Raw genomic sequence first — 14,224 nt, forward strand, 5'->3', positions numbered from 1 at the left:
GGGTGGGTGATCCGCGTGCCTGTGTGTCCACCTCGTCCTTCCTTGCTCAGGGCCAGCTGCGCCCCTGAGTTGGGTTTCGGCAAAGCCCCCGAAGCCCTGGCTCGTCCAGGGGCAAGGCTCCTGGGGCCTCGGCTGTGAGCTTTTTCTGGTAACGCTGTCGTTCTCAGGGGCTTCGGCGGGCTGTGGCCCCTCAGATCACTGGAGCTGGGGGTGGGGTGGACGCACACCCTGGGCTGTGCTTGGACCCGGACTCGCTGGCCACCCCACAGCCTGGGGTCAGTTCGTGGCCGGCCCCACAGTGAGTCCCTGCGCAGGGGACGCTCCCAGCACATCTCTTGCTGTTCCGCCGGCCAACTCTGTGCTTTTGGAACTGCCAGGCCACCCACGTGGTCGGGGCTCCACTCGCCTTGTCCTTCCTCCCTCCAATACCCGGGAGTAAGAAGCAGGGCTGCACAGTGAACCTGATGCGAACCCAGCCACGGGTTTCAAAGAAAGCAGAGAGCTGGGGGGGGGGGGGGGGGGGTTGCACAGGGGCCCCTCTCTCCTGCGGCCTGCCCTCTCAGGGCTGCCCGCAGCTTACACCCGAGTCCCGGGCTCGACAGCCACAGGGCCGGACTCTCATTCGCCTCTGGAGCGTCAGGCAGAAGCAAAGGGTCCGACAGCTACAAGGCCCCAAGCTCCTTGGCCCCTGGGCTGTCAGTGAACGAGGGGCCGGGCAGCCGTGGGCACTGTGCTCGGTACCCTCCCCGTCTGCCCACCTGCTCCGGCCCTGCTACCCAGTGGAGCGCACCCCCTGGGGAGCTCTCCCCATAGCCGCCTGCGCCTTCCTTCCCTTCTTGCCTTTACTGTCCCTCTCCCACCCTCCCTCCTCTCTCCTCCTGCCCCATTTCCCCTGCCCTTCTTCATAAGCGCCGAGGCCCAGGACCTTGGGGAAACCAAGGCCAGGAACGGGCCTTCGCTGGGGCCCTTTCCTCCCCAAAGCAGGCTGCCCCTACCTCCTGGGCAGAGCAGCAGCCCCTGCAGGAACGGGCTTCTCAACATGACAACAGCTCACCAGGCGGCTCGTTGCCGCGGGGGCAGCAAGAACGATACCTACTGTTGCTCTAGAGCTAAGCAAACGTCTGTGCGTCCGGGACTCAGCAGCATCGGGCAGCAGAGGAGCTAGATGGGCGTGGCCCAGGGCCTGGCCCCACCTCTGCCACTGGGCGAGTGTGGGCCGCCTCTCCACTTCCTCCTTCGTAAAGTGGCCGTGGTGGCAGAGCGGCCTGGCGGGCAGCCGTGACACCCGCCGCATGCGGAGCCAGAACGACACCCGCACTCAGGACTCTGCTCGCAGTAGATGACCGTTGTCGGGACTCTGGCCAAGCGTGTGGCCGAAGGACAAGCTGGAGGACAGGGACGCTCGGCCCCCGGGAGGCAAAAGCTAGGCCCTGCTGGCCAGTCCTTGGTCCTCAGACTTCCTCTGGGGTCAGCCTGCGCGTCCCCACCACCCCCCCCACCCCGGCCTGGGGCAGAAGTTGGGACTGTCAGGACAGGTGTCTGAAGGCGGCTCCTAGAGGCTGGCCAGGAGCCAGGGGGCTAGAGGCTGCCCACCTGCCAGTGGGCCTCCCTGTCCACTACACCCCAGCACCCCGAGGGTTACATCCTGGCCTCCTACCTCAGGCCTGTGGCTCCAGCGGCCTTGGGCCTCAGCCTGCCGCCATTTCTTCACTGTCACCACCGTCACCACTGCCTGCAGGGCCTTAACTTGCCAAACCAAGGCCAAAACCATGAGCAGATTCTGAGAGACCCTCCAAGCTGGGCAGGTATGAAGCGCCTCCCTCCAAGTGAAATCATCAGCTAAGAGTTGAAAGCACCAGGTTGTCAGGGCGCCGCTGGGTGACTTTGCTGTGAATGCCCTCCCTGCCCACCCTCGCCTTCCATCACCAGTCCCCGGGCACTGTGGCGGGCACCGTGGCCTAGGCCGGCCTGCGTAGGGGCCTCCGGATGGGCTGGCCTTGACCTCCTGGCCCCGGGACTGGTTGAACCAATATTTCCATTTTTCTCTCTTTCTCTCCTGTGTTCCGCTGGGTTTTTATCTTCCTTTCTGTTTTAATCTGTTTTGCTGGGTTTCTTCTTGGGGTTCTTCTGGCCGCTCTACTGAGAAACCAGCCCCAACAACGAGCTCCCCCAGAGCCGCCCCTGGCCCAGCCACGGCCCAGCCAACCAACCCGATCCCCCAACCGCACCAAGGCCACAGCAAGATCACCCCCTAGACGCTGTCCCCCTGGTGGCTGCTTCCAACTCTGGATTAATTCGAGGATCTCTCAGTCCTCGGTTAATGTTTCCCAATGGAATGCGTGCACCCTCCCACCCCCGCGGGTGAAACCGAATGGGATCCCAGTAGAGAAGTCTGCATGGCCCCTGGTTCCGTGTAGACGTGTTGGATGGCAGTGCTGTCCCTGCGTGCATGGTGCATGTCCTGTCCGCAAGCCGGAGCCCCTGCGGGGCCTTCTCTGTCCCCTCCAGGGCAGACCTCCTCCGGGGGTGGGGGGGCAGCATTCTCCATCCTGCCCGCCCTGCTCTGCCCCAGCCTGTCTGCGTGTGGAATGAAGTAGGGACCGTGTCCCGTTTGTCCTGTGGGTCCCCCTGTCTCTGTCCCTCGGTGGTACGTTCAGCCACGCTGGTGGGCCTTTCCTTTGCTTGTTCCGCTGTGTCGGTGGCCGCGGTGAGTCAGGGCCCCAGGCACCGCCAGCCCTCACTTGCCTCTCCGCTCTGTTGCAGAACCGCATGCACGAGTCCCTGAAGCTTTTCGACAGCATCTGTAACAACAAATGGTTCACAGACACGTCCATCATCTTGTTTCTTAACAAGAAGGACATATTTGAAGAGAAGATCAAGAAGTCCCCGCTAACCATCTGCTTCCCTGAATACACAGGTAGAGCCCCCCTGCCCCGCAGGGACAGCAGGGACAACACAGCGGGCTTCTGGCCACGCTAATGCTGGAGGGGGCGGCGCCTCCCGCCCCCGCCGAGTCCAGTCCACCTCTCCCGTGCTCTGAGGATGCCCCAGACCCTGGGAGGAAGAACCCAGCCCAAAACAAGACGGGCCTCCAGGCCCCCGGAATGTGCCGTAGTGAGGCGGGCCGGGCAGCCCGCCGGGGCCTCCTGGTCGGAGGAAGCAGGGCTACAGTCCTGGCTCTGCTGCCTCTTGGAGCCACAGCTTCGTCACCTGTAAACACAGGTTATCAGTGAGGCGACAACAGCAGGATGATGAGGGGGTTGGAAGCCAGGGCTTCCAGTCAGGCAGCCAGAGGCTCACGCCCGGCTCCGCCACTCACAGCAGGCTAGGTAACTTCTGGGAGCTCACACGTCTGTGAGACGGGGATAATCGCTGTGATTATGCAGCCCTCCCTCAGGACTTGCCGTGCGGACAAAGTGAGCTAATGAGCATGGGGTGTTTAGCATGGCAGCTGGCACATAGTAAGTGTTCACTAAACATTCGCTATTACTCACAGTCGTGATGATAACTAACGAGCGCCATAAGAGCACTTCCCACAGGGGCAGTTAGAAGACGGGAATGATCCGTTGGCTATGACGGAGGTCTGCAAGCAGCAGAGACCCTGGCCTCCTGGCAGAGGGGCTGTGGACGTCAGAGCCACCTCTGCTAATGTTGCCGTGGTTCACCTAACTGGGATGTACGAGCAGCCAGGGAAAGCAGCCTGACCAGGGCCCCAGCAGAGGCAGCTAGAACGGCCCAAGTGCCCGCTGGCTCTTCCAGATGGCCAGGGCCTGAGCAGACGGGTGAGTGGGTGGAGAAGTGGGCATTCCCAGCCTGACCACCCCCGGGCCTGGAAAGCACAGGGCGAGGGCAGAGTCCCAACAAGGCAGGCCTGTCAGGCAAGCCCCCAGGCTAAGCCCCCACCTCCCTGAGAGTAGATGTGGGGGTCATGATGGAGCCAGGCTAGCAGCACCGTCCCCCCCTTCCTCGAGGCCAGGCCCCCAGTGGCATGCACCCAAAGATGGACAAGGCCCTCATGCCCACCAGTCAGCCTTCTCTTAGCCCTGAGTTGGTCTGTGGATCCTGCCCTAGGTGACCTGGGCTGTGGCCTGTGGTATAGCGGAAGCAGGCAGGATGGGTCCGTCCCCAAGGCTGGTTGGGGGCTGAGGACGTCTGAGTGCCTATGTGTCAGTCCCAAGGACGCTCTCCCTCACCTCCAGCCCAGATCACAAAAGGAGCTGTGCTCTGGTAGACCCTCAAGGCCAGGCCCATGTGCTCATGTGCCTGAGGGGCTGGGACCCCCTTCCAGGTCTGCCACTCCCAGGCTTCCCGTCCATACAGCAGCCACCCTAGCCTAGCACTGTGGCTCCAAGATCCAGCCCCACTGCCCGGCTGCCCTTAGTCGGCCGTGGCAGCCCTACTCTGCCTGGGCCCAGACTCCTGCAGCCTGTGGGGGCCTCAGTGCAAAGCGGAGAGTCCTGTTCCGCTTCTCCCCAGACAGCAGGTGCTTCTCCCGGGCTCACCTGGGAAGAGCAGTGTGGCACTCCCCAGGAAGGTGGCAGAGCCAGGCACTTGTGAATCCCAGGTGGTGACTGTGACAAAGGGGAGGGGTGAGAAGAAGGAGGGAGGAGGCCCAGGTGGCTCACCTCCGGCAGTGGCCAAAGGAGGTGACATGGGGAGGACCTGTCTGCAGGCTGTGCATCAGCCAGGGGCCCACCTTCTTTGAGCAGGACCCACGGTAAGAAAGAACATTTGCATCAGGAGTCAGTGGGGACAGATTTAAAAGGAAAACAGAAGTGTCATGAAACATGACTCACCCTTAATAGGAACGAGGCACGGTGAGATCTGGTCTTTTTGCTTCATTTCAAACTGGACGTGGACCACCGACTTGCTTGCGTGGCCCCCTGTTGACTTAGCTGAGCCGTCAGGCTGCCCTCCCCCAATCAGGTTTTGCCCTCAGGGTTGTCAGCGGGAGGTCCTGGCCCTGGGTCTGATGGACACCCTGGTGGCGGCCTTGACTCACCAGCTCCGCACCTGGTCTCTCCTGCAGGCCCCAGTGCCTTCACAGAGGCCGTGGCTTACATCCAGGCCCAGTACGAGAGCAAGAACAAGTCAGCCCACAAGGAGATCTACACCCACGTCACCTGTGCCACTGACACCAACAACATCCAGTTTGTCTTTGACGCCGTGACGGACGTCATCATCGCCAAAAACCTGCGGGGCTGTGGCCTCTACTGAGCCCCAGCCTCGCCGACCAGCTGCCCGCCTCCCTGCCTGGACTGCCACCCTACCCCACCCCTAGGACCAGAGCTCCGTCGCCTCTCAGACCGCTCTCTGCACTTGACAAAGAAGCGCCAGCCACTGGCACTGAGGAAGGAGGAAGAAACACCCTCCGCCAGCTGCCCCTCCCCCGGACATCAGAAGGCGTGGTAACACAGGGCCTGGGCCGGGGTGCCGAGTGCCCGCACCACTGGCCTCCGCTTTATCTCTGAGAATTCTGTCCTGGGGAGAGGGGTGTGGGGGCCAAGGCCACCATTTGGCCCAGAATGGGCATGCACTACACTTGGTGACTCATACTCAAAGTCCGAGGGTCTCCTCCTGTGTGGGGGTGGCTCTGGGGCAGGGTGCTGGCTGGGGTGGGGGCCACGGGAGCCACTGCTCAGCCTCTCCGGGGTCTTTTCTGGTCAAGTGCGGCTGCGTCACCAAAAGCCAGGGTGGGACCAGCCCAACCACGTGTGGGTCCCAGGGCTCAGGCCACGGCGAGGGCCTCCCTCCTCCTTGTGCCTGGATCTCGGCCCTCTGGCACGAGCCCCTTCTTCTCTGGACCATCATCCCTCCTTGCACACTTTGGAGGTTCCCATTGCCTTCTGGGGAACCCCCATCCCTGACTCCTCGTAGGTCTGGAAATGCTTCGGAGACTGACTTATTGCAAAGGCACGTGGTTGATGGTCAGAGGGGTCGAGTCCCGCGCCTGGAAGGAAGTCTAGGAGGAGGTGGGAGGCGGCAGGGGTGGGGAGGCTGAGGGGAAGTAGCTCTGGGGTCGACCAGGATGGGGCCTCACCCCCAGTGCTTGCGGGCTCAAGGATGACCCGTTCACTTTCTCCCATCACCTGGGTCTCTGGCAACTGCTCCAGAATGTGAGTAGTCAGTCGTGCTCTCCCTTCTCAGATTCACAGTGAATCCAGCTCAAACCAGCAAGGCCAGGCGGGGGGGCCCCTCAGGCACCATGTTCTGAGGTTGAGGAGGCCCCGGGGAGGTGTTGATGTGGCCCCTGCAGCCAATAGCGCAGCTTCCTTCTGTCTTGGTGAAGAAAACAGAGTTTGTCCAGAGCTGTGGGTGTCCTGCCAGCCCTCAGGGGCAGAGGAGGAAAGACAGATGGGGCCACCATCCTGAGGGGCCCAGACTGGCTCAGACACATACCCACCTCCTCCACCCCCCGCCCCACTTCTCTGGAGAGAGAGTCCTAGAACACCCTGGAGGGGCTTTGCTGCAGAGATTCCTGAGCAGAAAGGGGTGGGGTGACTTCTTTTGGTGACCCAGGCCCTGGCTGGCCTCGGGCAATCAACATACCTCTCCCTTACACCCAGGAGCCTCCCGCGGGCTCACGCCAACACCCTAGGCAGGCCCTGTGTGCTTGTTTGGCAGTCGGTCCTAGGAGTCAGATGTGCCCATGGTAGGGGAGAGGGCTGCCCCTTAAGAGGCCTCTGACCCCTTCCTCGAGCCCTCTGTGCTCTCGGCCTCACTCTGGGCTCTGTTCCTGGACTCCCACTACAGCCCCTGAGCTGCCGCAGAGCCAGGAAGAGCCCTGTGCCAACAGCTCTGGGCTTCTTGGTTCCGGTAGGCACAGAGCTCTGGGTGGTGCGCAGGAAACCCAGGGCATCCTCCCTAGTGCCAAATGCCTGCAGGGATGCGTGCCACTGGGAAGCCACACCCCTCGTCCGGCACACTTACTGCTGCCCCCGTCCTTGTGGGAAGTCACCGGGCAGCCAGGCTGCAGGGACCAACCCCCCCACCAGCCCAAGCCCACTTCAGCTTTGTTTGCCTTGTTGCGTGCTGGACTTTGCACCAGGTGCTGGGTCGTGGCAGAGGACAGGCCCCTAGAACCAACAGTCTCCGTGTCCTACCGTGAGCAGCCAAGGCCAGTGAGGCCATTTTGTCCAACAGTGAAGACGTAGCAGGTCTTTCCCGGCATCACCCCACCCCGGAAGTGATCTGCTGCGCCCCTAACTCTGCCCCGTGACCCCAGACTCAAAAGCAGCCACCCAGAGGAGGCATGCTTGGACAACCCCACCTCTAAGGCCATTGCCCTGGAGGTGGAAGTCACTGGCCCTCTGGGCCCAGGGTTCTCCATCGGCCAGCTGCCCCCACCCTCCCCTGTGGCACCAGGAGGCTGGAGGGGCAGGTTGCCTGGGGCCTTCCTGTCCTTCTGTGCCCCGGCTGCCCTGCTGCTGCCCGCAGTGCTCTCACCATCCCGCCCTAGCCTGCCGTGGAGTCCTCGGCCGTCTAACGGAAGCCCACACGGAGAGGCCATCCGGGACAAAGTTCCCTCCTTGTCCACTGCGTCTCCCGTCCACGTCGTTACTGGTGGCTCCAGCATGGGGAGGGATGACTGAGGGTGACAGATGAGTTCTGGCTCCGTCGTGGGTATGGATGTAAGGGGACGATGTTGTGAGTGAGAGACCAGGCATTGGGGGGCGGGGTGGTGTCTCTCATCCATGGTGGCTTCGTGCGTGTCCCCAAAGGACCATGCCTTAAACTCTATGAATGGCTCTAATTTAGCAGGCTGAGGGGAAACTGGATTTCTAGGAGGGACGCCTTTGCCAAACCCATGAAAAGTGTGCCTGCCATTTAGATGCCTGTGGGCAAGTTCTGTGCCCTGCACCGATTGCCCTCACAAAAGCCCAGTCTGGGCCTTCCCGCTGAGAACTGTGGTTCCCCAGGGCTCTCCAGCCTCCCTGGAGGGAGCCGGGCCTGAGGCCCAGGTCGGGGCTCAGTTGAGCCTGTGGCCTCTGGCCTGAGGAGGGCGTGGGCTCCACCCTCCCCGCCCCCCTCCCCCGACCAGAGGAGAAAACACAGCTCTGCGTCTGTCGCCATCAGCTGTGACAGTCTGGGTTCCATGGCCATCTTCCATGGAGGCCTTAGATGCCACGTGCCCTGGCCCTTCCTCTCCCGTCCATCCCCAGCCGAGCCTGAGGGCCCACAGCCGTGTGCGCCGACTACCCAGGCGCGGTGGCTGAGCCCAAGCAGAGCCGCCTCTCCCCCAGCCCGGCTCCCCACCCCGCTGTGGGAACCAGGACACCCAGGCCCTCCGTGACTGCGCTGGGCATCGGTGAGTCTCCCCCAGGGTGGGCAGCAGCGGCGGGGGACCTCCCCACGCGGAACCCCAGCAGGGCAGCCCGAGACCCCCCCCCCCCCAGCCAGGCCTTCCCTCCCACCAGCATGAGCCCCGCAAGGCAGGGCCCCCACTGAGAGCGAGGGCATGTACAGTCATCCCCCAGGGGTTGATTCTGCAAGTTTTTCCTGCCCCCTGCCTCCCTTCTTGCCGCCTCCCCCCCCACCTGGCCTCACTCACTCCTGCTCATCTCCTGCCTCCTCCCCACCCGCCCCTACCCAGGCAGGGGTGAGTCCGGGTGCTGCTGTCCCTCTGCGTACAGCGGTCCCCCCTCCCATCCCTGCCAGCGATGCCCACCCCGTATTAACTGTAATTTTGTAAGAAGAGTGACTTGTTGGTTTAATAAATCTCTAGTTATTGTAATAATTTATTGGCTACCGTAATGTATTTATTAGTCACCTGCCGTTAATAAAAAGTGCCAGCTTTTTCTAGTGCAAGTGTGGTGTGTTGTGTCAGGGCCCAAGGAGCTTCCCCCAGGTGCACCCACATGACACATGTCCTCGTGCCCTGCACAGGCCCGATCCCAGGGCCAGGACTGTGGGCCGCCCGGCACAGGGGGCACTCTCGACTGGAGGCCAGAAGGTTTCCGGGCAACCGGCCTGACCCTGCCGACCTCTTGGGATTATTGTGAGCCCACCTTCCCGTCCCAGTGTGCTTGGTGCCGGCCACACCGCTGCCCTGGGGGACGCGGCAGCCGGGCGGACAGAGCTTTCCTGTGGCTGCTGGTAGCTGGTGGGGGAGACGGGAAGGTGACCGCGGACAGGAGTGGGTGGCTGTTGCCTGGCTGTGATCTCTGGCTTCTTTCTCTTTCCCCCAGCGGTGCTGTCTCCACTTTGCGTGTACTGCAGCATCTGTTTTCTCCAGGGAAGCTGGGGAGGACAGGCAGGGCTCCTGGCTCGGTGCGGGGTTCCGGTCAGCGTGCAGAGGGATGGCAGTCGGGCATGTGCGTGGGGAGGGGGGCTCAGTGCCGGCGCCTCCCCTCCCCACTGCTCTCCCTGCGTCTCCTGGATCAGCCCTCTTCCAAGGCTCACCGCGAGACCCTCCCCGCAAAACCGGGTCCGACTGTGCGCGGCGCCTCTCCAGACCACAGACCTTTTCAGTGCGTGTGCCCTGTCCCCTCAACTAGACTGTGAGCTCGCAGAGAGCAGGACTCGAGCTGGCTGTTCCTACCGCCCCGTAGCAGCCCAGCAGAGGCAAATCCATCGGTGCTGCTGGGCAGAGCAGGTGTATACGCACACACTCTGCAGCCCCGGGCAGAGGCTGCGGAAGGGCTGAGCCTCAGGCTCGTGGAGCTGTGGGGCCCAAGCGGCTGGCCTGCACTTCTGCGAACCTAAGCTCGGGGGCCCATGTGCTAAACGGACGCAGTCCCTCCTCGGTTCAGTTCACCCTGGGAATCCTTTCTGGTCCTGGGAGTCCTCCAGCATACGTCCCCATCACATCCTCCGGTGTCTGAAGACCAAAACAATGCTCGGGACGGTCTGTTGTGCAATGGGCCTGGGGACTGGCCTCTGGCTGCGGGCTTGTGGCTCTTGGTTGAGCAGCTGTGGGACCAGGCAGCTGTGTGTGGTAGGAGGCATTTTCCTATTGAGTCCTTGGGTTGTGGAGCGTCCCTACTCTGCCCTCAGAGGTGACACATCGGGCCTGAGTGTTCCCAGCCCTCAGCAGGGAGCTTCCGTTCACGCGACCTCCGCCCGTCCTCCTCTGAACAGGCCCCGTGGCGCCAGCACCCCTGAGTGCAACGGTGCACGTGACAGGCCAACTTTGGGGGGGCTGAGAATGGAATGTGCTGGTTGGGGCCAGGAGGCTAACAAGGTCATAGCTGTTTACTGGTCCAGCAAAGAGAAGGACAAGGCCGTTCACTGCAGCTCCCAGAGTGGGTAATACAACCATGCCAGTCGGCTGCAGGCTCCCGAAGGGCAGCGGAGAACTTGTTCCAGCGACTGGCCTTAGCCATCGGCACAGGGTTTGGGGCTGAGACTCTCACAGGCCATCGGTGTAATAATGCGGTCATGGGAGAGCGGCAGGAGGCACACATTGCTGGTCGTGGCGCTCTTCCTGTCTATTCCTCTAAAGGCCATAGACTGCTCATACTGGCCGGACGAACCATTGCGTTTCGTAAGCTCTGGATCTGGCCCAGAGCCGGGTACACATCTCCGCTCTTCCAGGCCCCAGCTCTGTCACGTCTCAATGTCCCCTCATGCTTGATGAGGCTAAATAACATGAGGCAGGTGATGTGCTGGGCTGGGTTCTGGCAGAGTGGGGCCCGGGGAGCAGCGGTGGCCACTCCGCTGTCTTCCTCACCGCCTTCTGCTCTGATAGAGGAAGGTGGCCATGGCGAATGAGCCAGAAGCTCACTCAGCTCTTACTGCTTGCGAGGCCCCGGGGATGGGTTCCTCACCCACGGAATAATGCCCAGTGATGCCCACACCACCTCTCCGCAATTACCTGTTTCAGTCTTACGACAGAGGGACAGTGTAGCCTGGAGTTACCCATGGAGCTGAGTGTGGGATGGATAAGTTTCCAGGGCTGGGACAGGGTCCGAGGGGAAAATGAGTGACTGTCCCTTTCCTTGGGAAGGTATGTTTCACGGAGGAACCACCTTCCCGTGCAGAAATGGCTTTGCTCACAGAGAGACGTGCTCCCCTGCATTCCCAAGACACATGACCCAAGTCTGTGTGCCCGGTCCTGCGCAGCACAAGTCAGTGCTTGCCCGGGGCAAAAGGCTATTCCCCCTCAGGTTCTGCTTTATTTGGAGTGCCCACGGTGGTCACTTGCTGGCTAAATGGACTTCTGTGTGCAAGGCAGTCCTTTGTGTCTGCATTGCTTCAAACTGCTTGCAGGGTCAGACATGGCTGAGTTTGCCCCGGCCAGAGGAAGTGTGGTCCCCCAGAAGCCTCCCAGGAAGCAGCCCGGGCAGGAGCATCTCCCCAAAGAGGTGGCCCCCGAGGATGCTGGCAGGAGCCTGGCATGACCTCCCCTCCATCCACAGGAGGGGTGGAGAGTCACCGTCTCCACCCACAGATTGGGCCCCAGAGGAAACACCTGGACGGGAAGTGCCGAAGCCCTGCTCTCGGGCCCCAGTCCAGCACCGCCTCCCCCGACCAACACACTCCCACCCACGCAGGCAGACCCTTCCGTGGCAGGGGAGCATGCGATGGGGACAGTCCATGTCGCCCTGTCCTCGGCCCCACCCGGGGAGCCATGGCTGCTCCCAGCCCGGTCTCTGCCATTAGCCCCGAAATGATGGTGTCGGGTGCCCTGAACGCCGAACTGAGCAGCCCTGTGCTGTGACGGGTCACGGGACTACTGTCGCCTTCAGAGGAGCCGTGGGGGCACAGGAGCCCCACTTGAGCTGCTGGGCAGCCCTGTTCTTCTCTCTCAAACCTAACTCTCTTCTTCTCTTTCCCTGTCTCCATGTCTGTCCCTCCCACTGTCTGTCTGGCTCTCTTTCCCCCCGATGGGGCTACAGAACCGCATGCACGAGTCTCTCATGCTCTTCGACTCCATCTGTAACAACAAGTTCTTCATCGATACCTCCATCATTCTCTTCCTCAACAAGAAAGATCTCTTTGGTGAGAAGATCAAGAAGTCACCTTTGACCATCTGCTTTCCTGAATACACAGGTGGGTGTCGGGGAGGTCCCGCCTCCACCAGGGACCTGGGCTCTTCCAGAGCCACGAACCAGAGCCCAGCTGCCCCGTGGGCTCGGGGACAGGCTGCCTGGCCAGCGCCCGCCGGCCCTGGCACGCAGGCACCTCTGCCCCAGTCGGGCAGGGGTGCAGAGAAACCCAGCAGGGTGGGGGCCTGTTTGGCTCTTCCCGGGACACAGCCCTGGGCGTGGTGGGAAATGGACCCACCTGACCCATTTGTGTTGCCATCAAGTGACTCGAGAGCGACTTGACAGGAATCAGGAGGCAGGACAGGACCACAGGCTTCCCCTTACATCTTGTGCTCACCCTCTAGGAAAGCTCTCCTGCCTTCCCCAGTCTCACCGGTGGCCTCCCCTTGCCCCTGCACTGGGAGGCTACTGGGCCACACAGCACCTTGCCATGAATTAGAAAGGGTGAACTCGTGGTCTGGGAGGGGGCCCGGGCTGCTTTTCAGCCCCTACCTGCTTGGGTGCACTGTGCCCAGCCAGGTCCTTCCACCCCTCGCCCACCACACCCGTCCCCCTCTCCGTCCCCTCCCCCATAGCTGCCGTCCCCCTCTTCCTACGCCCCTGGCCCTTTCCCCAAATCAAAGCACTCTGGCAGTCTGCAAGCCACCTCCATCCCTGCCTGCCTTCTTCCGCCTTCTCTGGGGAACGCACCTTCCCTCTCTTCGGGCTCCCAGGAGGAGGCATCACAGATCCCCACGAAGAAGCTCTTTCTGAAGGGGTGGGGAGGTGTCCGGCTGTCTCTCGCCGAGCTCTGGGCCGCTGCTAAAGGCCGGATCGGTGCTGATGGCATACCATCCCTCCGGGGACTGGGAAGCTTCCAGGGGCCCCTGGGGTGGCTACAGACGAGGATGTGTCACAAGTTGGCTCAGCCAGGAACGCACGAACTGACGACCCTGGAGAGAGATAGGGGCATCGACTTGGCTCCCAGGGCTATCCGGGTCCCCGAACCCAGCCAGATTCCAGAAGAGATGAATGCCGGCCCCTCCATCCATCTCTACTGTGAGGAAGAGTCAGGTCACTCTTGCGTGGGGAGGAGGGCCCATCAGCTTGTTCGGAGCACAGCCCGTCTCCTCACTGATACCCCACACCGCTTGGGAACCCGCAGGGGCCCAGCCCAGGGTGCCTGGGGAAGGAAGGGGTGCGGGCTCCGTCTGACAGACGTCTGCAGCGCAGTCCCCCGTAGGCGGGGTGCAGGCTGAGTCCCCAGCAGCTCCTGGGGCCAGACCGCCCGCAGCTGTGGGCAGGTTGACCACCTGTGCCCCGCCTTTCATCTGGGCACCACAGCGGGTAACAAGAACGCCTAGCGCCGAGGGCGGCCATGCAGATAGATGGAGCGGAGCTGGGCGCCAAGCCCACTTGCCACTGTCAGTAGTGTTGCTCAGAGGATGAAAACCAAGAGAGGGGAAAGCGGTTGCGGAGGCTAGAGGGAGTCTGGGGGGCGGGCATGGGACGAACCGGATGGGCCCGGGCCGAGGGGGGCCCCGCCTGTGGCCAGTCTGGCCAGTCTCTCGCAGCCTCAGCTTAAGGTCCGTCGGGACCGATTCGGGTCTTTAGAAAGTTGTGGTGACCGGAGAGGGGCTCGGTAGCCACAAGCCCCAGCAGGCCTTCTCAGGCCAGTGCCACCTTCTCAGGGGGCAGGCACAACCCTAAGACCCTCCCTCGTCCCCAGGGGCCCGCCCTGTGGGACCCCAACCTGGGACATGGTCCGAAGAGTGGTCAGTCTTGGTGCTGCGGAGCACGGGGCTCTCGGTGCCCCCAGAAGAAAGTCAGCCTCTGGAATCCAGAAACATCTGAGTTTTCCAGGGCTTCCAGAGAATCCAGTTTGAGTTCACACACCACCATGATGGATGACAAATGGCCACTGATGCAGCGGTGCCATGAACTACCAAGGCCTGTGGGACGTGACACAAGCCGGAAGGCGGGGGGCTGGTCGGGGCCGCGTGTCCGAGGCAGGCTCGAAGGGACGGCTGGACTGTGCAAGGTGCCATCTCAGCAGATGCTACGAAGCCACAGCTGGGCATCCCCACCATCTGGACGGGGCCCCTTGGGGGTTCTCACCTCCATCGGTGCTGATGGGGTCCACCCTGGTGCTGTGTTCACTAACTTGATGTCTTTGCTACAGCCGCGCCTTTTGCCTTTGGTGCCCTGCCAATAGTGGGGTTGAAGAGCGGTCTCTGCCCTGACCCCCACGTCCC

General features: G+C 62.3%; 1 protein-coding gene across 2 annotated transcripts in view; it reads left to right on the top strand.

Annotated features, from left to right (window-relative positions):
• The window catches only part of GNAO1 (G protein subunit alpha o1), a 173,809-nt gene that overhangs the window by 153,272 nt on the left and 6,313 nt on the right, over positions 1-14,224 (top strand). Inside the window, exons 7-8 of one of the 2 annotated variants that reach the window (XM_045442799.1) lie at positions 2,764-2,917; positions 5,030-8,808. In XM_045442799.1, coding sequence (XP_045298755.1) covers positions 2,764-2,917; positions 5,030-5,217 — 342 coding nt within the window. In that variant the 3' untranslated portion in view covers positions 5,218-8,808. Of the gene's footprint in view, positions 1-2,763; positions 2,918-5,029; positions 8,809-11,840; positions 11,995-14,224 lie in introns of those variants that run through there. The other variant, XM_045442800.1, reaches the window with a different exon arrangement.

This window comes from Leopardus geoffroyi, chromosome E2 (genome assembly GCF_018350155.1).
Source record: "Leopardus geoffroyi isolate Oge1 chromosome E2, O.geoffroyi_Oge1_pat1.0, whole genome shotgun sequence".
Lineage (NCBI taxonomy): Eukaryota > Metazoa > Chordata > Mammalia > Carnivora > Felidae > Leopardus > Leopardus geoffroyi.